This window comes from Podarcis muralis, chromosome 12 (assembly GCF_964188315.1).
Source record: "Podarcis muralis chromosome 12, rPodMur119.hap1.1, whole genome shotgun sequence".
Lineage (NCBI taxonomy): Eukaryota > Metazoa > Chordata > Lepidosauria > Squamata > Lacertidae > Podarcis > Podarcis muralis.
The window spans coordinates 42,490,728-42,512,209 of NC_135666.1; the positions used below are offsets into that span (position 1 = coordinate 42,490,728).

At 43.8% G+C, this 21,482-nt stretch overlaps 1 protein-coding gene across 3 annotated transcripts in view; it reads right to left on the bottom strand.

Annotated features, from left to right (window-relative positions):
• The window catches only part of NGLY1 (N-glycanase 1), a 23,357-nt gene continuing 1,875 nt past the window's right edge, over positions 1–21,482 (bottom strand). Inside the window, exons 2-12 of one of the 3 annotated variants that reach the window (XM_028750110.2) lie at positions 18,812–18,926; positions 17,355–17,577; positions 14,627–14,789; positions 13,063–13,282; positions 11,576–11,697; positions 11,086–11,231; positions 10,102–10,212; positions 8,294–8,458; positions 5,257–5,442; positions 4,130–4,307; positions 1–922 (exon numbers count right to left, since the gene is read on the bottom strand). In XM_028750110.2, coding sequence (XP_028605943.2) covers positions 750–922; positions 4,130–4,307; positions 5,257–5,442; positions 8,294–8,458; positions 10,102–10,212; positions 11,086–11,231; positions 11,576–11,697; positions 13,063–13,282; positions 14,627–14,789; positions 17,355–17,459 — 1,569 coding nt within the window. In that variant the 5' untranslated portion in view covers positions 17,460–17,577; positions 18,812–18,926 and the 3' untranslated portion in view covers positions 1–749. Of the gene's footprint in view, positions 923–4,129; positions 4,308–5,256; positions 5,443–8,293; positions 8,459–10,101; positions 10,213–11,085; positions 11,232–11,575; positions 11,698–13,062; positions 13,283–14,626; positions 14,790–17,354; positions 17,578–18,811; positions 18,927–21,482 lie in introns of those variants that run through there. The other 2 variants (XM_028750113.2, XM_077916291.1) reach the window with 2 other exon arrangements.

A 21,482-nucleotide genomic window follows, 5' to 3' on the forward strand; every position in this document is an offset into this window, starting at 1 on the left:
TTTCAGGGACACAATACCTTTATTTTTTCCAACCAAGCTCCAAAATATTTAGTTCTAGTATATCTATATATATAAAATTTCATCTGGGGAGATTTAAGGAGGACTTAACAGTCATCAAAATTAGCTCTTTGTCTACAAAGTTTCAATTCCGAAAGCCTAATAAATTCAAGCAAAAATTATATCAGGAGCTAGTAATCATTCTGCAGTTCCATAATCTTACTTCAATATTAGGAATGCAATAAATTGTCTATTATAAAATTATGAGCAAACAGATGACATAAAACATAACATGAGGCATTTTTAACAAATTCCAAAATCCAGAGTTGAAAGAAGCTAAAATCTTCATTCAGTTGTAATAAAAAAACACCTTTCAGTATAGATTGAACATAAGAAAATATTAATTTTCAATTATATGCAACCTAAGAGTATGCATGTTTACTCAGAGGTAACTCCTACTTTGTTCAATGGAATTTACTTTCAAGTAAATGTGCATAGAATTGCAGACTTAAATTACTCTTGCCTTTTAAATGCAAAGTGATGCATCTTTTCCCTTTGATATGTAACTATTTGGTGCTAGTTTTCAAGGATTTATTTTTTACATTAACAAAATTTGTTTCTTCTCAACAGTCATAAGAAAGATACAATGTTTTAGACAAGACGTTTTCACGTAGTTCATATATTTCTCTTCTATTTTGTGCCAGAAGTCCTTGCTTGATACAGATGTCTTCTGTAAATATCTATCTAGATATTCAAAGATCACTGAATTTTAAAATGATCTCAAAACAATCCTCAGCCTCATTTAAACTTTGCCTAAACAGCTGTGTGTGTTGCCATGCAATATCACCATCCCCTCCACTTAGTTCAGCTTCCAAGATTACATCTGTTACGTTGGAAATACCAGGATAAGAATGAAGACTTTTATCTACAAAGAAAGGAAAGACAAAAATTTTTTTTGTTTAAAAAGCAGTATGTATTAAATACCAATATAAAACAATAATTTTAGAAGGATAGTGTTAAAGAAACACTGCAAATTAATTTTTGTTTAATGACAATTGTATGGACCATTGTCAAAATTAATTTATTATTCATAGTTTTTTATGCTTTATCTGCTTCAGGAAAAATCCTAGATATACTAAAATCAAGTAGGGATTTGTGATGCCTGTTCCAATGTATAGCCCAAGACACAAGCTTATTGAATGTTAGTATGTAAACTGACTTAGGACTTCTCTTCTTTGGACACCCCCCCCCAGGTCACGGTCATACGTAATGTACATCTGATCTGCATTGTAAACATCTGGAAATTGGTGTCTGTGTTGTTGTTTTTATCATGCCAAAAATTATTCCAGATTGGTGGAGATGGGTTAGATGGGCCTACACTGTCTCCAGGACAGAAAGCAATTTAGAAAATGCAAAACAAGCACATTTAAAGGAATACGGTCATGCCGCTTTAATGTGCAATCATGCAAAGAATTTAAGGGGGGGGGGGGATGAAGAGAATTATGAAACCAAACAATGCCCATATACCCTTGGAGGGTAAGCAGAGAGCAGAAGAAAAAGGGTTCTGAAGGGGGAATCTCATTTGTTCATTCAGTTGCTGCAGTTCCAGCTAGGGCTGTTTTAACATTGTGATTAATCAGCAGCTACATATTGTGATGTACTGATACATCATGATGCCTGAAATTGCCCAGTCCCACTCATGCCCACTCCTCCCTCTACAAGGCCCAGCCACTGCGAGGGGCGATCGATGGGAAGACGGTGATGCTTTAAAATCGCTGGGAAGGAACTGCCTGCCTAGCTGCCAGGGGCGATAATACTAGGCGAAAAATACCCACCAGCCACAGATTCAGAGCAATCAGTGCATGTCTTCTGGTCCTCACCCAGCCACATCATCATCTCTGCCACTCCCACCATCATCAGGCCCCTTCCTGCTTCTTTCTCATTGAATACCGCACACAAACCTCAATAACACCCCCATGCCCCTGCAAGAACCCAGAGAAATTTTCAGGCGAGAAGAAAAATCTTTTCCCCCAACAAATGCTGGAGAAGGATGCTCCAGGAGCAAGTCAGGAATCTGAGCCTGTGGGACTCCACCAGGTTTCACAGACATGCTTCTTTGGAGAGTGAGGAGGCGAAAGAGTGTTGGGTGTGGTGTTTGTGTCGTCCAGGCAGCTGCTAGAAGGACTGATTGCCTCTGCTATTATTATTTCATTGTTCTTTTGCAATATGCCCCCCCCCCCGAAAGGAAGGAGTTTTGGGAAGCAACAGACCTAGCGATCTGAGCTGGGCAAGATAAGAGGAGCTGTTGCCAGACTACTGCTTAAGTCAGCTGGTCATAACACAGAAAAGCGTATTTCTAAGTGGCCTGGGAACTTTGCCCCCCTCCCTCTTTCTCCCTCTCGCTCCTTCCCTCCCTCAGTTGCTATCGTATCTCTTCCTGGGTTCCTCCTTCAGCCTCCTTTGTAGTTTTCACTTGCAAAGAAAACAAACCCTGAACAGATGTTTCTCTGAGTGTGGGTTCCTGGCATTGCATGCTCCTTCCCAGTTGTCGCCCCTTGCAGTGGCTGGGCTGCAGAGGATGGGGATGGGCAGGAGTAGTGACCAGGAGGAAGGGAGGAAGAAGGAAGGATGCAGCCCGTTTGGGAAGGAAGCAAGGCACAAGCAGGCAGGCTCCCCTGGCTATACATTGCAGGCTCAAAAATGTTATCGCAATGTGCACTGGTTCCAACCACAGCTTTCAATGATGCTTTGCCAATGGCAGGAGACCAAAAGTTCTCCTGCCTCAGAATAATCCAATGTTTGCAGCCAAATGCCAGATTCATGTCTAATAAAGACCCAAAACAAGCAACCCTATGGGCCAAAACCACAGGAGAGATGAACAAGACAGTCTATAACGGGTGCCTTATCTAAGTCCCGTTTGCAGATAACGAGATGAAATCAGCGTAAGAGCTTCTATGGAACGGGTAGCAAATTATATTGATTGTCAGGTCTGTCATCTATGTAAGCAAGGAAGGGGAACCTTTGGCCAGCGGATGTGGATCTCAGGTTTTCCGTTTGGCCCATGAGGCCTTTTTCTTGGCTTCTGAGCTAGCTGCGACAAGAGGGTTGTCTCTTCTTCACAACCAGAACAGAAGTGCAGCAAATTGGCTGGCAGGGACCCCGTCTAGATTGGGAACCCAGGAGATGGAAAAGGGGCTTTAAATGGTTTGGCCCTTGCTGTGGGGTCCAGGTCCCGATTGTGCTCCTGCACCTGTAACTTGCATTGAGGGGGAAACTAAAGCAAATACTATGCAAACGACAGAAGTGTGTCTGGGGAGATGGATCTGAGGTGATATGGCCATGAGCACATTGAGGGAATGCAGCCCTTGATGGGTGGGTGGAGCAAGAGAGGCTCACCGCCCCAATAGGCAACAAAGAGCAGCTCAGCATTGTATATGTTCCTTTTTTCAATCCACAAAATCTAGAAAAAACAGTAGCATCCTAGAGATGCTTGATGGAACTTGGCTCCCACTGCATCCAATGGTGCTTACTCCCAAGTAAGTGGGTTTAGGATTACAGTGGTACCTCGGGTTAGATACACTTCAGGTTACAGACTCCGCTAACCCAGAAATAGTACCTCGGGTTAAGAACTTTGCTTCAGGATGAGAACAGAAATCGTGCTCCGGCAGCGCAGCAGCAGTGGGAGGCCCCATTAGCTAAAGTGGTGCTTCAGGTTAAGAACAGTTTCAGGTTAAGAACGGACTTCTGGAACAAATTAAGTACTTAACCCGAGGTACCACTGTACTACTTTGAGATGCAATATTACCCACACTTGCCTAAGAGTAAGCCCCACTGAAAACAGTAGGGTTTACTTCTGAGGAAAGATGGGCATGATTGTACTGTAAGTAAGAAACACCCGAAGTTCGATTTCAGCCACTGACTTTTCTAGTGACCTTGGGCCAGCTAGTATCACTCAGTCTCACGTCTGTAAAATGGAACTGATGGCTTACTTTGCATGGCTGTTGTGATGATGAATAAGCATTATTAACAGTATAAGATAATGCATAGTTAAAAGAATAGACATAAATGAATCGTAATTGCTCTTGCTTTGCTTGCAAGTGCACTTTCAAAAAATGAGGAATTTCACACTTGCCTCCGTTTACGTCAACTACGGTGTTGCCAGATCGCAGCATCCACCTTACTTTTCCACTCTGAAATGTCTGGCTGCTCGTTTTGACTGAAATGCTGTCAATTTTTAGCCCAACTGAGCCACACTCAAACTTCCAGCAGATGTAACCAGATAATGATCCTTCTTTTCGAGCTAAATAAACCTATTTAGAAACAAAATGCATACATGAAACACTAAAAAAACTTATATTTGTTAAAGCTACAATCTTGTAGAGCAAAACCTAAGGAGTCTATGTATGCACCTGATGACAATTCTATGTCTGTTAATTCAACGAACATCCCGCTGAACTCAATGAGAGTTACTCCATAGCTAGCAAGTGTGTTTAGGCAAAATGGGACTTATTCTGGAGCAAACATACATTATTGGAAATTTGTAACAGCAATTATGAATAGCTCAATTCATTACTGAAACATACATAATAATACTTTGCAGAATTCTCATACATCATTTTGATTTTATTGTAGACTTGATTTGCTATTTATGCCCAATGCTAAAAATGTTTTCATCTTCATATTGTAATCTGCCAGTCTCCTTTCCTTGGGTTTGTGAGCTTATGTTCCAATTGTTATTTAGATTCTTTAGAAATGAAAATGAGTTTGGCAGGACCTTCATTAATGCAAGGTGACTGACATACTTTGGTGCTTTGCAGATGGGGAAGTAACTCTTTGGATTAGGAAATTCTACCTACTCGTGTGCAATGAAGAAAAAAGATATAATGTAAAGACCCTTTTGTGAAGCTGAAAAATTAATTTTCTGGAAAGGCAGGATTTCTTTTTTTACAGGCAAGCTCTTGTATCAGTCCACCTTTGAATGGGAAATGTCAGACTTAAGGTTTAATATCTGAACAGATATTTGTTATCTTCAGCCAACTCTACCTTCCTGCTTTGAAAGACACACTGCTTTTTATTCCCAGCTACTCTGGTCACCCGGCAATCCTAACTGAAGCTGGACATTAATATTTACCAACTCAAGCTGAACACACAAAAATCCACAGAAGCAAAAAAACAAAACAAAAAACCTTGCCGCTTCAAGATGATTACACTTAGAACGAATAAGTTTTATAAAATAACTTTCCTTGGTACAATACTCACCATTTTCCAGTCTGATTCAACCTTTCTCCACATAGAGTCCATCCTCCATACTCCTTTTTCCCATCCACTAATCTTTTCATTATTATTGGATATCCGTGTGTAACAATCTTCTACTATATTGTACCTGAGGTGGAGAAGCTTAGAGGCCTTCTCTTTTCCAGTTGGAATAAAAATTCTTTCTTTGCTCTATTATGACCAAAGGTACAAATTAGGTTTTCATTAGATATTTATTAGCCCCCTAATTACTTATAACAAATATCTGCCACAGACACATGCACACATATATATGTAAGTATATTCTAGGGGTGAATTCAGAGATACAGTGGTACCTCGTGTTACGGACGGGATCCTTTCCAGAGGCCCGTCCATAACCCATCCATAACGTGAAAAGCCCGCAACTCGAAGTGCCATGTTTGTGCAGGTGTGCAGCGTCATTTAGTGTTTCTGCACATGTGTGAGTGACAAAACCCGAAAGTAACCCATTCCGGTACTTCCAGGTTGCCGTGGGACACAAGATGAAATCACGCAACTTGAAGCGGACGTAACATGAGGTATGACTGTATCTCTGAAAACTGATCACCTGAGTTGACCCATTATCATATTTCCTGTTATTCAGTGTACTTTCCCCTTAACCTCATCCTGATCAATCTAACGGCGAGGGCCAAAATAACCAGCAAAGTGATGCCAGGGTCAAAGAAACAATCACATGAGAAATGACTTGTTGCCAGGCGAATTCCTGACACAATTTGAGTTCTTGCCCGGAGAAGAATAAGAAGATTGTGAAAGCAATCTTCTTGCCTGATTTACCATCTTCAGAAACCAACAAGGCGGTTTGGCTTAATAATGGAGCAAACCTAGTTTATCTTCCCCCAGAACTGTCACATGTTAGCAGCTGTTCATGTGGGCCACCTCAGTGAGGGAGAAGAGGAAGCAATGACTTCTCCATTGCTTCAGTTGGGCATTGGGCTCCTTTCCAGAACTGCCCCCTCTGTACAGTGGTGCCCCGCAAGACGAATGCCTCGCAAGACGAAAAACCCGCTAGACGAAAGGGTTTTCCGTTTTTCGATGCGCTTCGCAAGACGAATTTCCCTATGGGCTTGCTTCACAAGACGAAAACGTCTTGCGAGTCTTGCGATTTTTTTCGCTTTCCCCCCCTTTTTCTAAGCCGCTAAGCCGCTAATAGCCTTTTAGTCGCTAAGATGCTAAGCCTTTAATAGCCGCTAAACCGCTAATAGCACTAATCCGCTAAGCCGCTAATAGGGTTGCTTCACAAGACGAAAAAACCGCTAGACGAAGAGACTCGCGGAACGGATTATTTTCGTCTTGCGAGGCACCACTGTACATGAGATCATTATGTAACAACATGACAAAATTGATACCACCATTTTCCATTATACCCCTCTTTCCTTCCCATTCCTTTCTTTCGCTTGAATCGTATACCTTAGATGGTACACCACTGTTTTAAACTGCAAGAGGGTTCGGTCAGTAAAACTGTATACAAAGTGTATGTAGTGAAAATAAATTAACAGACCCAAAACCCTCTGAGTAATACAGTGGAACCTTGGTTCTCAAACTTAATCCGTTCCGGGAGTCCGTTCGACTCCTGAAATGGTTCGAAAACAAAGGCGCGGCTTCCGATTGGCTGCAGGAGCTTCCTGCACTCAAGCGGAAGCCACACCAGACGTTCGGCTTCCAAAAAACGTTCGAAAACCAAAACATTTCCTTCCTGGTTTCCGGCGTTCGGGAGCCAAAACGGACGAGTACAAAGGCGTTTGAGAACCAAAGTATGACTGTAACTGTATCACTTCTATATCCTATGCGGCAGTCAACACTAAATGTTAAATAGGAGGAGGGAGAACGCAACATTTGCAGGGTAAATTGTCTTGTCTGGGATAGTTTTGCTATGCCTAAATTGTGAAAGGGAGGCTCTGGAGATACCAGGGGGCATACGAAGGAATCAGAGACATACATATACCTTGGTATCTAATCTTCAGAAAGTCAGTGACATTAAGGTGGAAGAGAAACATGCCAAGGGCCATTGGGAGACCGCGCCTCTGCCTCTCAGAAATGGCATGATGGCAAGGAGGAGATGGACCTGCCCCCATCCATCAGCCAGGATGGACAGACAAGTTGCCCTGGGACTGCAGAGCTGAAGGGCAGATTGCTCAGGCCCCATCCCTCAGGCAAGTGACTAACAGCTGTGGGCTCTATGCGTTTGGGCTCTATGAGTGCAATTATTACCTCTTGTAAGTTGCCTTGGGGACAATTCAAAAAGCGGGATAGAACTCTTGTAGAAGGTCCACCTTAGAGGGCCTTCTGGCGGTTCCCTCACTGCAAGAAGTGAGGTCACAGGGAACCAGGCAGAGGGCCTTCTTGGTAGTGGCGCCCGCCCTGTGGAACACCCTCCCATCAGATGCCAAGGAAATAAACAACTATCTGACTTTTAGAAGACATGTGAAGGCAGCCCTGTTTAGGGAAGTTTTTAATGTTTGATGTTTTATCATGTTTTTAATATTCTGTTGGGAGCCACCCAGAGTGGCTGGGAAACCCAGCCAGATGGATGGGGTAAAAATAATAAATTATAATTAGTAGTAGTAGTAGGGCAATACCCTGCTATACAACAATAAAATGCCACCATTAATCCTTCAGTCAACGGATAAAACCAAAAACCAAGAACCTAGCACTTTTGCTTTGATGTCCACAAAACAAATCTATTTTGATTGCCCGGAGCAGATGTAATTGGGACAGCTGACAACAAATTTTGGAGTGAGTTATTACTTTTATCCTAACAAGTTACCTGCTTTACTTTCGATTGCTTCCATCTATATATAGATCAGTGGGCGTTCGGGTTCTTCTTGTTCTCAATAATGGCTAAAACAAATATTACTATCACTACGTTGAAATCAATAGGACAAGTAACTCATGACTAATTACAGCATGATTAAATTTCTCTGGACTGGGGCCCTAAAGTCAATAAACTGCAACTGGACCATAAACTAAGAATTCTAAAATGATCACCAATTGATGCATTAAATACCTCCAAAGCAATTTCACCTCTGGCGACTCTCCAAGCCACTGATCCCGATACCCTTCCGCCAAGTTCTCCCGGCTTAGGGGTTTTAGGAGAAATGAACTCAACAAGCTCCACAATTATTCTTTCTAAGAGCTCCCTTCTCCTTCCTTCCGTCAAAGACTGCTGTCTCTGTGAATTCAGAACGCAATAATAAAAAAATAAAATTAATTTCAACTGTATTACCACTCTCCTGGGTGTAACAATTTTTTAAAAATGCAAATCATTTATTTCAATACAATCTCTTTGAATGTCAGAAACCATTGCAGATGAGCCAGATAACCGTGGTACACGTAAAATTGTATTAATGCACCGTTTGAACATAAAGGCAACAGGAAAGTAGGTTGAAACCTTTTTCACATTGCTTTGGACCAGTATCAAATCTTTATAATTTACTTGGAAATTAACTTCTGGATTTACAGGGTTTGTATATCTTATTCCAACTCACTGCGTTCTGCTGAGCTCTAACATTTTATTACGTAAGAGAGAAAATTCGAGGAAGGATAATGCCTGGATCAATTATTTTGTTCCACATAATTTACTGTCCTGATAGCATTGGTCTTGATACGGTGATTAACCTAATGCGTAAGTGGAAAGGTGATAGATTCCCAAATGAAGGACACTTTTCCCCTGCAGAGCCTCACACGTTAAAATGAAAGTCCTAATTCAAGCCACAGTACACCAGTCACAATTAATGTAAGCCTCGAACAATTCTACTCATATATGGCAAAGATGGTCCCTTCAATGTACAATTCAGAAAGAGTTGAAAGCAATAGTATAAAAACAACAAAATATTTGGAAGGTGTGTTCGCTTTTGCTGTTGTTGCTGATAATCCTACAAAACAAAACATCCATTTCTTTTATGGGCAGAGTCAGGACCTGCAACCTCCCTGTGGAACGCCCTCCCATCAGATGTCAAGGAGATAAAGAACTAGACAACTTTTAGAAGACATCTGAAAGCAGCCCATTCACCTCTGCCCCTCGGAAGGTTTCCTGAGCAGCATCAGGAAGTTTGGAAATGCCGTTCTCAAATTGTTGCAATTTCCCAGAGTGACATGACATTGTGGGGCACTGTGAGAATGTTAAAATACCAAGTGGTTCATAGGCACCTGCCACAGACTGCAGTGATGAGGCAGGCACAGCTAGTAAGGTAAGGTAAAGGGCCCCTGGACAGTTAAGTCCAGTCAAAGGCGACTATGGGGTTGCGGTGCTCATCTTGCTTTCAGGCCAAAGGAGCTAGCATTTGTCCACAGACAGCTTTCCAGGTCATGTGGCCAGCAGGACTAAACCACTTCTGGTGCAACGGAACACTGTGACGGAAACCAGAGTGCACGGAAATGCCATTTACCTTCCTGCCACAGCAGTACCTATTTATCTACTTGCACTGGAGTGCTTTTGAACTGCTAGGTTGGCAGGAGCTGGGACAGAGCAACAGGAGTTCACCCCGTCGCGGGGATTCAAACTGTCATTCCAACCACATAAAAAGTCATTCCCCCCAAAAATGATAATAAAAAAAGCAGGAACAAAATTTCACAACACGTTGCTCTATTAACAACTTTGAACTGCAACACGGGGGACACTGTAGATTTGTCTTGGTCTGGTGCATGTAACATCTTTCGTTCTGTAGTCGTGAGATTTGTGCTTATATTGTATTGTGATGGCCGTTGGCTATAAACAACAAAAATCTATTGATTGACTGAGTCCCCGATTCAAGGGCAGCTTACGTTGCAATACTTGTGCAATTTTAACCAGCCTGCTAAAATAAAGCGACCCACCACTTTATTAAGGTTATTGATGGTTTCTCGTAGGACTGCTTCTTTGACCTGGGTCCTCCGTGGGAGCAGGTCTTCATGTTTACAAGAGTAGCGCCAGGTGACATCAACAACCTGAAAAACATGAGTTGAAAAAGAAGGGGGGGAATTACGCAGTATTACATACAGGATTTGATTTTTTTATTATAGGCATATCTCATCTCCCCTCTCCCTGCTCCAAGGAAGTCAAGATGGAGGCATACAGGGCTCTCTGCATCTGCATATTATAAAAAAAACCTGCGAAGTAGGTTCCTGAGAGCTGGTGAGGGCCGCAAGCAAGCTTCATGGCTGAATGGGGATTTCAACCCGTCTTCCAGGGCCTGGTCTGACCTTCCTCTGATTTGAGGGGAGAATATAGCCCCTGATAGTAGGGACGCGGGGTGGCGCTGTGGTCTAAACTACTGAGCCTCTTGGGCTTGCTGATTGGAAGGTTGGCAGTTTGAATCCCCATGATGGGGTGAGCTGCTGTTGCTCTGTCCCAGCTCCTGCCAACCTAGCAGTTCGAAAGCATGCCAGTGCAAGTAGATAAATAGGTACCGCTGTGGCGGGCAGGTAAACAGAGTTTCCGTGTGCCCTGGTTTCTGTCACGGTGTCCCATTGCAGCAGAAGCAGTTTAGTCATGCTGGCCACATGACCCGGAATGCTGTCTTCGGACAAACACCGGCTCCCTCGGCCTGAAAGCGAGATGAGCGCCGCAACCCCATAGTTGCCTTTGACTGGACTGAACCGTCCAGAGGTCGCTTTACCTTTTAGTCTGACCTTCCAACCAGCACACCACACTGGCTATAAGTAGCTCAAAGTTTCATGTGCTGCAATATCAGAACTACTCCAGGAAAGAGCTCCTCTTTCCTTTGTCAAGGAATGATTGAACTGCTTTTAAAATGCTTAAAGGGAAAACTTTCCCTTGCGAGCATTGCCTTTATTTCAAACCCACACCGCCTCCCCTACCTCGTCTTTAGAGAATGCAATAATGTAGGAGAGCTTTTTCCCCCAGCCCATCTCATAGAGGAGGGGTTTGTCGCAGACGTTTTCACAAGGGTCACAGTGAAGCCATCTTTGCTGGGATGAGGAATAAACTTCGGTCCACACATGATCTGCAGGAGAGAAAAACCAAAGGAAAGTAACCAACATTGTAAAGGCACTTCCTCCATCTCAGGAAACTGTAAGAAGAGTTTGGATTTAACATCCCGCTTTATCACTACCCGAAGGAGTCTCAAAGTGGCTAACAATCTCCTTTCCCTTCCTCCCCCACAACCAACACTCTATGAGGTGAGTGGGGCTGAGAGACTTCAAAGAAGTGTGACTAGCCCAAGGTCACCCAGCAGCTGCATGTGGAGGAGCGGGGAAGCGAACCCGGTTCACCAGATTACGAGTCCACCGCTCTTAACCACTACACCACACTGGCTCACTACACAGAGAGAAAGAGTTGTAACGATACCTGTTGCATCCCAAATATATCTTGCTTCAAAGCCCACAGCTCTGCAGAAGAGGGTGAAGCAGTTGGACCATTCTCCGCAACGGCCACGCCTAGTTTCCAGAAGTTTCTCGGGATTGTTGTACCTGTGCACATTTTTTATTTTAAAAAAAGGGGGGTTGCTGTCATTGCCACGAATACCTAAAACCATTATCATAAGCTGCCAACATTTTGAAATGCTACATTATTAAAATGCGCTAGTTAGATAATTCCCTCCCAAGAACTCCCTCACACAGTGGTAATGGGTCTTGAATTTGTCCCACCCCCCCCCACTTCCCTCCCTATCGTTTTTGCATCAAAAATGTAAACCATCATTTTAATTTGTGGAACTACCTAGAGTGCAGTGACGTTGAAGCAATATACAAATGTAATAAATAAAGAGGTAATATATAGGCTTCTTCCATGATCTAGCCCCTGCTTTAAATCCCCCAATCCCTACCTGGTATCAGACTGAGTACTGTATTTTTCCGTGTATAGCACGCCCCCCATGTATAAGACACCTCCTATTTTGGGGGACTCAAAATTAAGAAAATGGGGGGGGGGAGAATGCCCCCATGTATAAGACTACCCCCCCCTTTTAAACATTTTTTTTAGTAAAAAATACCCTAGTCTTATACCCGGAAAAGTACGGTAACTGCTGAACAAGGACATCCCATCTTACAACCTCTGCTGAAAGCACAGCCGCAAAACTAACTTTGGTATGTTGATATTTTGCATTTATTCAGACTACAGGGGGTTTAATCTCAACTGCCGCCTGCAAATTTCTGAAACATGGGATATCTGAATGATGACAGTGCTTCTGAACCTATCTTGTAATGGGTGGTTGAACCTCTGGTCAGCCCTGTTTCTGATCTACAGCTCCCATCATTCCTGGACATTAGCCAGGCTTGCTGGGGATCATGGGAGTTGTAGTACAGCAACATCTAGCAGGGCCAAAGGTTCTACAACTACCATCACTCATGACCATTGGTTAAGCTGGCTGGGCTTCAAGGGAGTTGAGTGACTAATCCATTCTTCTATGCTACCTGTCAGCAAAACAGAAAGTAGGACTACGAGTATCTTCATGGTACCGCTTCAAAGGGCACTATCGTTCTCACATGCTATATAAGGGATTTGCCAATAAATAAGTGAAAAAGTGGCTTCCAAAAACATACAATGGAAACTTGGTTCTCGAACTTAATCCGTTCTGGGAGGCCGTTCGACTCCTGAAACCATTTGAAAAACCAAGGCGCGGCTTCCGATTGGCTGCAGGAGCTTTCTACACTCAATCAGAAGCTGCGTTTGGCTTCTGAAAAGCATTCGAAAACTGGAACACTAACTTCCGGGTTTTCGGCGTTCGGGAGTCAAAGCGTTCCGAGTACCAAGGCGTTCGGGAATCAAGATACGACTATACTGAGCGTACAGTTTCAAACACAGATTGAATTGTTAACCCACCTACGTCCTATACAAACCTTGGAAACCGGTTGCTGAATTGGCAATGGTTACAGAAGTGATTTTCAACCCTACTCGCGTCCCATCTCAGATCGTCTTCGCTAGGCGACAAATTTTCTTTAGATTCTGTCTGGCCCCCACACTTGCTGCACGGAAGGTTATTTACCCACTGGAAAAAATCACATTTAAACCAGTTCAGGAGTTCCAGCAACAGGATGTCCTGTTCGTTCAATGCATGTCCTGTAAAAATTAAAATAAAAGCAATTACAACGGAGCATGTGAATATCTAATTCACAGAATCACAGAATTGTAGAATTGGGAGGGACCCTGTGGATCATCTAGTCCAATCCCCTGCAATGCTGGAACATGTCATTGTCCCATACGGGGATCAAACCTGCAACCTTGGCATTATCAGCACCACACTCCAACCAACTGAGCTATCCAGGCTTGCTATAATAGTGCAATCCCAGGAATGTTCACTAAGAAGCAAATCACTGGTGTTTACTCCCAGGAAAGCATGCACAGGACTGCAGCCTAAGCAGACCAGAAATCGGGAGCAATTTCCCAGTGAGGACAGGGAAATAATCATGGCAAATCATTTGACAACAAACCTGGTAGAGAACTTGAAAGTACAGGTGAAACTCGAAAAATTAGAATATCGTGGAAAAGTTCACTTATTTCAGTAATTCAACTTAAAAGGTGAAACTAATATATGAGATAGACTCATGACATGCAAAGCGAGATATGTCAAGCCTTTATTTGTTATAATTGTGGTGACCACGATATTCTAATTTTTCGCGTTTCACCTGTATTACTGGTTTTCCAAAGACACAAATTAGGTACCTGAAGTGGAGATGCACCTGAGGAGAGAAAGGGCTGTAGCTCAATAGCAGAGCCCATGTTTTGACATGCTAAGACAAACCTGACTTAGCATAGCAGCAAAAAGAACTGGGGAAGAGCGAAGGGTTTATTAGAAGCTCTCTGGGAGGCCACACCGTTTGTGCCAAGCCAACATTTGGCTAGGCATAACATGTGAACCAGGCCAATGACAAAAAGGGAGCTGCTTAAAGAGGATCAAGTCAACGGTGATGGAATCAACATCAAATCAACTCTTTGTTTTCGGTCTACACAGATGCTAAACAGTAATTCTTAGCTGCATATGAATTTGAGGGATTGGGGCAGTATTTATTTTAGATGTAAAATACAGTGGTACCTTGGGTTACAAACACCCCGGGTTACAGACTCTGCTAACCCGGAAGTAGTACTTTGGGTTAAGAACTTTACCTCAGGATGAGAACAGAAACCGTGCGGCGGCAGCAGGAGGCCCCATTAGCTAAAGTGGTACCTCAGGTTAAGAACGGTTTCAGGTAAAGAACGGACCTCCGGAACGAATTATGTACGTAACCAGAGGTACCACTGTAATATTCTTAAAGAAAAACCTCACCAGTGCCCCATACTTGGCAGCTTCTAATTCTGAAATGCTTCCCCTTCTGTCTGTTTTGTACATTGATAGAAATACGCCTACTTGTACACAAATGCTCTAGTTAATATCGTCACGTTTCCAAATCATTTCTAACTTATTACCTCTGTCCATTTTCCTTGCTTGGATCAGCTTTTCGTGAGCATTCCTGCTCAGTTCTTGGATCGGGATGCAAGCCAAGGCTTTCTTTTGTAAACTAGGGTTCTCATATACCATTACATGCAGAAAGTTTGATTGAAGTGTCTTCAAGAAGATTGATTCAAATGTCTGAAATGGGGGGTGGAAATGACTCGTTTCAGTTGCCTCAAACAGATTTTCTAACAAGTTCTGGTCATTTGTTCTTCTAAATGGTCTAAAGAGGAATATTCGCATGGGAATGAAGAGAACAATCTACTGGCAACTGGAATCTAGAGAAGCACCAAAAGGAGGTAAGTAGAACATGACTTTCCTAACCTCTCCTCTGCTGGCAGCACCCCCAAACACCATTCTTGACATTCAGGGGGTCCCCTGAATAGGATGTGCTGTGTTTTGGGGGGGGGTCTGAGGGGGAGAACTGATAGCCAAAAGCAGTAAAGCAGTTTTTGCCCAATTTTTCGCAATCCACACTCCTACTACCCCACAGCCCATCCCATTCAGGAGTTCCAACACTTGGGAGAGGCTTATTGAGCACTCCGGGAAGCAGGCTGGGGGCAGGAAAGACCTGCCACCCCTTTCCTCTGGCTTCTGCAAAAGCATAACTTTTTTTAAAAAAATGGAGACAAACCAGGTTCCTTTATTCCTGAAATGGGCCTTCTGTTAAGGCAGGAGAAATGCCAAGTGGTTCTGCTGGGTCTCCTTGATCACGGTCTATATGTGTATGAAGAAGACTGGTGTGGAGAATGAGAGGTTAAAAACAGGAATGGGGAAAGCTTCCACCTGCTGTTGGACTCCCAACTCTCACCAGTCCCAGTCAGGATGGCCCATGGTCATGGAAGAGAGGAACTGCAGACCAACATTGGGTGGGCCTCAGGTTCCCCATCCCTGGATTAAAGGTTGAATGCGCACAAAAGCCGACCCACGTACAGGCAGTGACAAATATTACTGCTCGAAGTGTGGCTCTAATATAGTCCAAGCAGCAGGCCCAGATAATAATAATATAATATGATAATAATTTATTATTTATACCCCGCCCATCTGGCTGGGCTTCCCCAGCCACTCTGGGCGGCTTCCAACCAAATATTAAAATACAGTAATGCATCAAACATTAAAAGCTTCCCTACACAGGGCTGCCTTCAGATGTCTTCTAAAAGTTTGGTAGTTGTTGTTCTCTTTGACATCTGGTGGGAGGGCATTCCACAGAGCGGGCGCCACTACCAAGAAGGCCCTCTGCCTTGTTCCCTGTAACTTGGCCTCTCGCAGTGAGGGAACCGCCAGAAGGCCCTCGGAGCTGGACCTCAATGTCCGGGCAGAACGATGGGGTTGGAGACGCTCCTTCTGGTATACTGGACCGAGGCCATTTAGGGCTTTAAAGGTCAGCACCAACACTTTGAATTGTGCTCGGAAACATACCGGGAGCCAATTTAGGTCTTTCAAGTCTTTCTGAGCCAAGTGAAACACAGGGACATTTACTGGATTACTGGAACCGTCAATCACGGTCAAATATAAGGCAAACAAGACACAGCCTTCTTGATGTCTGTTCCTTTGGGAAGCACAACTTGATGCCAGTCAGGGCTCTCTGATTAAGAGCCTCAGAGTACTCAAGAGTGGGGAATCATCAGAGACCGTGCCTGGCCCCTCAATATCTGGAAGTGAATCACCCCATGGTATGAGTCGAGGCCTCTTTCAGTTGGAAGAGAAAGCAAAACAAAGCAGCTTCATTTGTAACTCCAAACCAGGTATGCTTTGGTTTCAGCGACAGACTTTCTGAATCTGGACTTTACAACATATGGGAAGAATCACGAAATGCCCCATGTTCTCCGGCCTGAGTGTGACTTTATTTCATTACATATTAAATCAAAACTTGTTGTATTTCTCTCTCTCTTTTCCCTCCCGGTGAAACTTAATAGAACTCAGCGACCCTTGTCTTAGTTTTCTTCCGTGTGAGGTCAGAAAGCTGGAGACTCCCCATTTATCTAGAGTAGATATGGGTAACTTTTGGCCCACCAGATGCTGCTGAACGACAGTTCTCGTGAGCCCCAGCGAGTATGGCCAGGAATGATGGGAATTGTAGTTTTGTGACATCCAGAGTACACTTAGCAACACGCACCAAGGTACAATCATGCAACAAAATTATCTGTGCACGCAGGCTTCATGCTTTCTCCCACAAGGAAATTATTTCAGTGTGTGTCTACATCAGGAGTGAAGAACCTCTGGGCTACAGGCCAAATTAAGGGGTCACAATTTGGCTCACAAAGTGGTTTCCCCCCAATCTCAATGTCCGCCGCAATATATAACTATCAGCATTTCACAGACGGAGAGGCGAAAACTGTTCCCAAGAAGAAGAAGAAAATGAGGAGTTTGGATTTGATATCCCGCTTTATCACTACCCAAAGGAGTCTCAAAGCGGCTAACATTCTCCTTTCCCTTCCTCCCCCACAACAAACACTCTGTGAGGTGAGTGAGGCTGAGAGACCTCAGAGAAGTGTGAGTAGCCCAAGGTCACCCAGCAGCTGCATGTGGAGGAGCGGAGACGCAAACCCGGTTCACCAGATTATGAGTCTACCGCTCTTAACCACTACACCACACTGGCTCCCAAGAGTTGCTACCTGAATTAAAGAACTCAGCTCGAGGGTGAAACTTAAATTTACACATACTATTTCCTTGTTCGACATAACAGAGTTCGGAAGTGGTTACCATGACAGCAGGCTGAGCAGTTGAGTCCTGATTGGAATCAAGAGTTCTCGACGGCTGGTGTGCAACAGGCTGCATGTCTGTTACTCTTCTAGAGGATCCTGACATTTCGGTTGTATTCAACCCATTCAATCAACTATTTCTCTCCCCAGCAACTAGGTCTCGGATTTTGTGCAACTGCTCAATCGATGTGTCGTCCTTAGGAAAAACGAGACGGGTTTCCCCCCTGAAATGGTAGTTACAAAAGTCAAGTCTTCTGTATTGAGATAGTAATATAATAATAATAATAATAATAATAATAATAATAATAATAATAATAATTTATTATTTATACCCCGCCCATCTGGCTGGGTCCCCCCAGCCACTCTGAGCGGCTTCCAACAAAACCCTAAAATACAATGGTCTGTTAAACATTAAAAGCTTCCCTAAACAGGGCTGCCTTTAGATGTCTTCTAAAAGTCTGGTAGTTGTTTTTCTCTTTGACATCTGGTGGGAGGGCATTCCACAGGGCGGGTGCCACTACCAAGAAGGCCCTCTGCCTGGTTCCCTGTAACTTGGCTTCTCGCAGCGAGGGAACCACCAGAAGGCCCTCGGCGCTGGACCTCAGCGTCCGGGCAGAACACTGAGATGCAACACCCCCCCCCCCAGCACTAGCACCTCCACTTGGCTTTGCCCCTGGACTGAATTATCTACAGCACAATCCTAGGCATATCTACTCATACAAGTTCCACGGACTTTAGTGGGGATTACTCCTAGGATGAAGGATATGGTATTGCAGTCCTTGGTGCTTTATCATCCTTGAAGAAACAACCCACGGCCCTGTTTGAGTGTTAGTGGCCACATGGTTCAGATATACGTAACTTTCAAGTTATGAACGTGTATTCTTCCAGGTTTCGCCATGCGCGCATGCGCAGAAGTGCTTTGCATGCTGCGTGCATGCGCAGAAGCACTATCATGCCGTGTGTGTGTGCAGAAGCGGCACCTCTGGTTAAGGATTTTTTGGGGTGTGCGCGGACCCCCGGAATGAATTAAATCCGTAACCAGAGGGTACCATGTAATATCCTGCTCTGGCCCTGCTCCCACACTGTTCATACATCAGGGTAAAGTCTGAAGGGGGAAAGAGTGCCAAATGTGTAATGATCATGATAATATTAATAATAATACCACCTCACCCATCGGGCTGGGTTGCTGCCACTCAGGGCAGCTTCCAACACATACAAAAACGTAACAAAACATCAAATGTCTTCTAAAAGTTGCTAACGGTAGTTTTTTGTTTCCTTGACATCTGATGGGAGGGCATTCCACAGAGCCGGTGCCGCTGTCGAAAAGGCCCTCTGCCTGGTTCCCTGTAATCTCATTTCTCTCAGTAAGGGACCCGTCAGAAGGATTCAAAACAACTGGAGGGTACCAGGTTGGGAAAGGCGGTTTTATATGAAAATGTCCCATCTGAAGGTACTCACCTCTTCAAACCCCATTTCAAAAGGACATTCAACAGCTCCTCTGACAGGCAACAATCTAGTGAAAAAGCCTTGGTTTTCAATCCGAATAGACCGATATTTTTCTTCATTTGGGTGTCTGATAGATTTAAAAGAAAAATGTAAGGATTGCTTTCAAGTTACTTACAAAACAGTGTTTTAATTCGATTAAGCAACCTAGAACACTGCTTTCGCATTTCAGCTATGGCTTCCTGCAGCACACTGGTCTTATCCCAAAAGGACTTTTTGGTGTCTACAGTGTTGTCAGGCAGATTCACAATTCGCATGTGCTACCGTTAGTTGTTTATGTAGCAAATTAAGTTTCAGAAGAATGGTTATGTAAGCTTTCAGAATATTTAGAATTAGCCAAACTGACAGATATAATAAGACAAAAACCAAAAAGTGAAGTGAAAAAGAAATGGGAGTGCCTAAACAAATACCTTAAAAGCCAAGGTTCGAGGACAGAAATCTGGCTGAGTCTGGAATTACCTTGTGAAGTGAAAGGATAAGAAAGAGGGATTTATATCTAGATGCTAGGACTGAGAAGATAAGCAAAACAGGACGATACATTGAGAGGTAAAGGAGGTGCTGTGGGATTGGTGGAAGTCAATGTTTGTTTTCCTTTTTAGTTTTTATATTATTAATTTGTAAGATTTGGATTTGTTTTTCATATGCTTGTTTTTGTGAATTGTTATTTTTCATTTTGTTGCTGTGTGGAAAATACTAATAAAATTTACTATTTTTTTTTTAAAGAAAAGTTTCAAAAGGTCTTTTCAGGTCTTTTATTGCTTATGCTCTCAGTAACTCTGCACGGCAAGCCACTGTTACGATTTTGCACAATGGAAACGGAGGGTCAAAGCCTGAAAACCTGAGATCTTGCTGACAATCAATGTAGGCCATACTGAGCCAGAGGAACCAGTGGTGTGACTTAGAATCATAGAATTGTAGAGCTGGAAGGGATCCTGATGATCTAGTCCAGGCACAGGCAAACTCATCCCTCCAGATGTTTTGGGACTACAACTCCCATCATCCCTAGCTAACAGAACCAGCGGTCAGGGGTGATGGGAATTGTAGTCTCAAAACATCGGGAGGGCCGAGTTTGCCTATGCCTGATCTAGTCCAACCTCCTGCAATGCAGCTATCCCATATGGGGATCAAACCTGCAACCTTGGCGTTATCAGCACCGTGATCTAACCTAGGGGTGTCATCTACAGTGGTACCACAGTTTAAGAACAGTCTGTTTTAAGAACGATTTGGTTTACAAACTCTGCAAAACTGGAAATAGTGTCCTGGTTTGAGAACTTTACCTCGGTCTAAGAATGGAAGGGCAGGAGGCCTCATTAGGGAAAGTGCGCCTTGGTTTAAGAATGGTTCGGTTTAAGAACGGACTGCCGGAATGGCTTAAGTTCGTAAACCGAGATACCACTGTACATTGCCCCTGGCTACTGTATTCAGGGTATGTTCAGGAAATTCCAGGTACAGTGGTAGCTCAGGTTACATACGCTTCAGGTTACATACGCTTCAGGTTACAGACTCCGCTAACCCAGAAATAGTACCCTGGGTTAAGAACTTTGCTTCAGGATGAGAACAGAAATCGTGCTCCGGCAGCGTGGCGGCAGCAGGAGGCCCCATTAGCTAAAGCGGTGCTTCAGGTTAAGAACAGTTTCAGGTTAAGAACGGACCTCTGGAACAAATTAAGTACTTAACCCGAGCTACCACTGTACCTGGAATTTCCTGAACATAAACAGAATACAGTAGCCAGGAGCAATGTGGCAGAAATCGTCAAAATGTCTGGGAAAATCTGGACGTATGGCAACCCATGTCAGCAGTATCGTTTCTGCCGATTTCCCTCAAAAGCAGCTCTACAACTATGGCAAAGAGAGAGAGAGCAGCTCAACAACTTTTGTGTCCAGGCTGGTACAAGCTTTCTATGTTCCTATGGTTAGAACATGACCAATGTCGCTTCGAGTCTCAGGCTGAAACTCAGGTGTGACACACACCTGTGTGCATTCATGCTATCATTATCATAATCACCACCATTATTATCATCACCGCCACCACTGTTTTTAAAGCAGCTTCAGGAAGCTGCAATCTTGAGTGGAGGACTAGTACTGCTGCTAAAACTCTCTTCCCTGGCTGTTGTACCACTCAAAATTCTCTTTTTCCCCAGCTGCTTTTTTCCCCCCAGCACAAGAAAAAACAGAAAAAGACCTTTTTTGGGATAAGGTAAAGACCAAAAAAGACCTTCTTGGGATAGAAATTCAAGAAACGAATTATAAATATAAATTTTCTCCAGGGGAGGAAGTAGATAAGGAAAGCGATCTTAAGCGAGGAAACAGCTGGAGGAAAAAACACTGAGTGGCACACCTCAGCTGGAGGAAAAAACACTGAGTGGCACACCTCAAAACATTCTGTTTTGGCACCCACTACCCAAGTCCCATGGGACGTGGGTGGCACTGTGGGTTTACCCACAGAGCCTAGGGCTTGCCGATCAGAAGGTTGGCGGTTCGAATCCCCACGACGGGGTGAGCTGCCGTTGCTCAGTCCCTGCTCCTGCCAACCTAGCAGTTCGAAAGCACGTCAAAGTGCAAGTAGATAAATAGGTACTGCTCCGGGGGGAAGGTAAACGGCATTTCCGTGCACTGCTCTGGTTCGC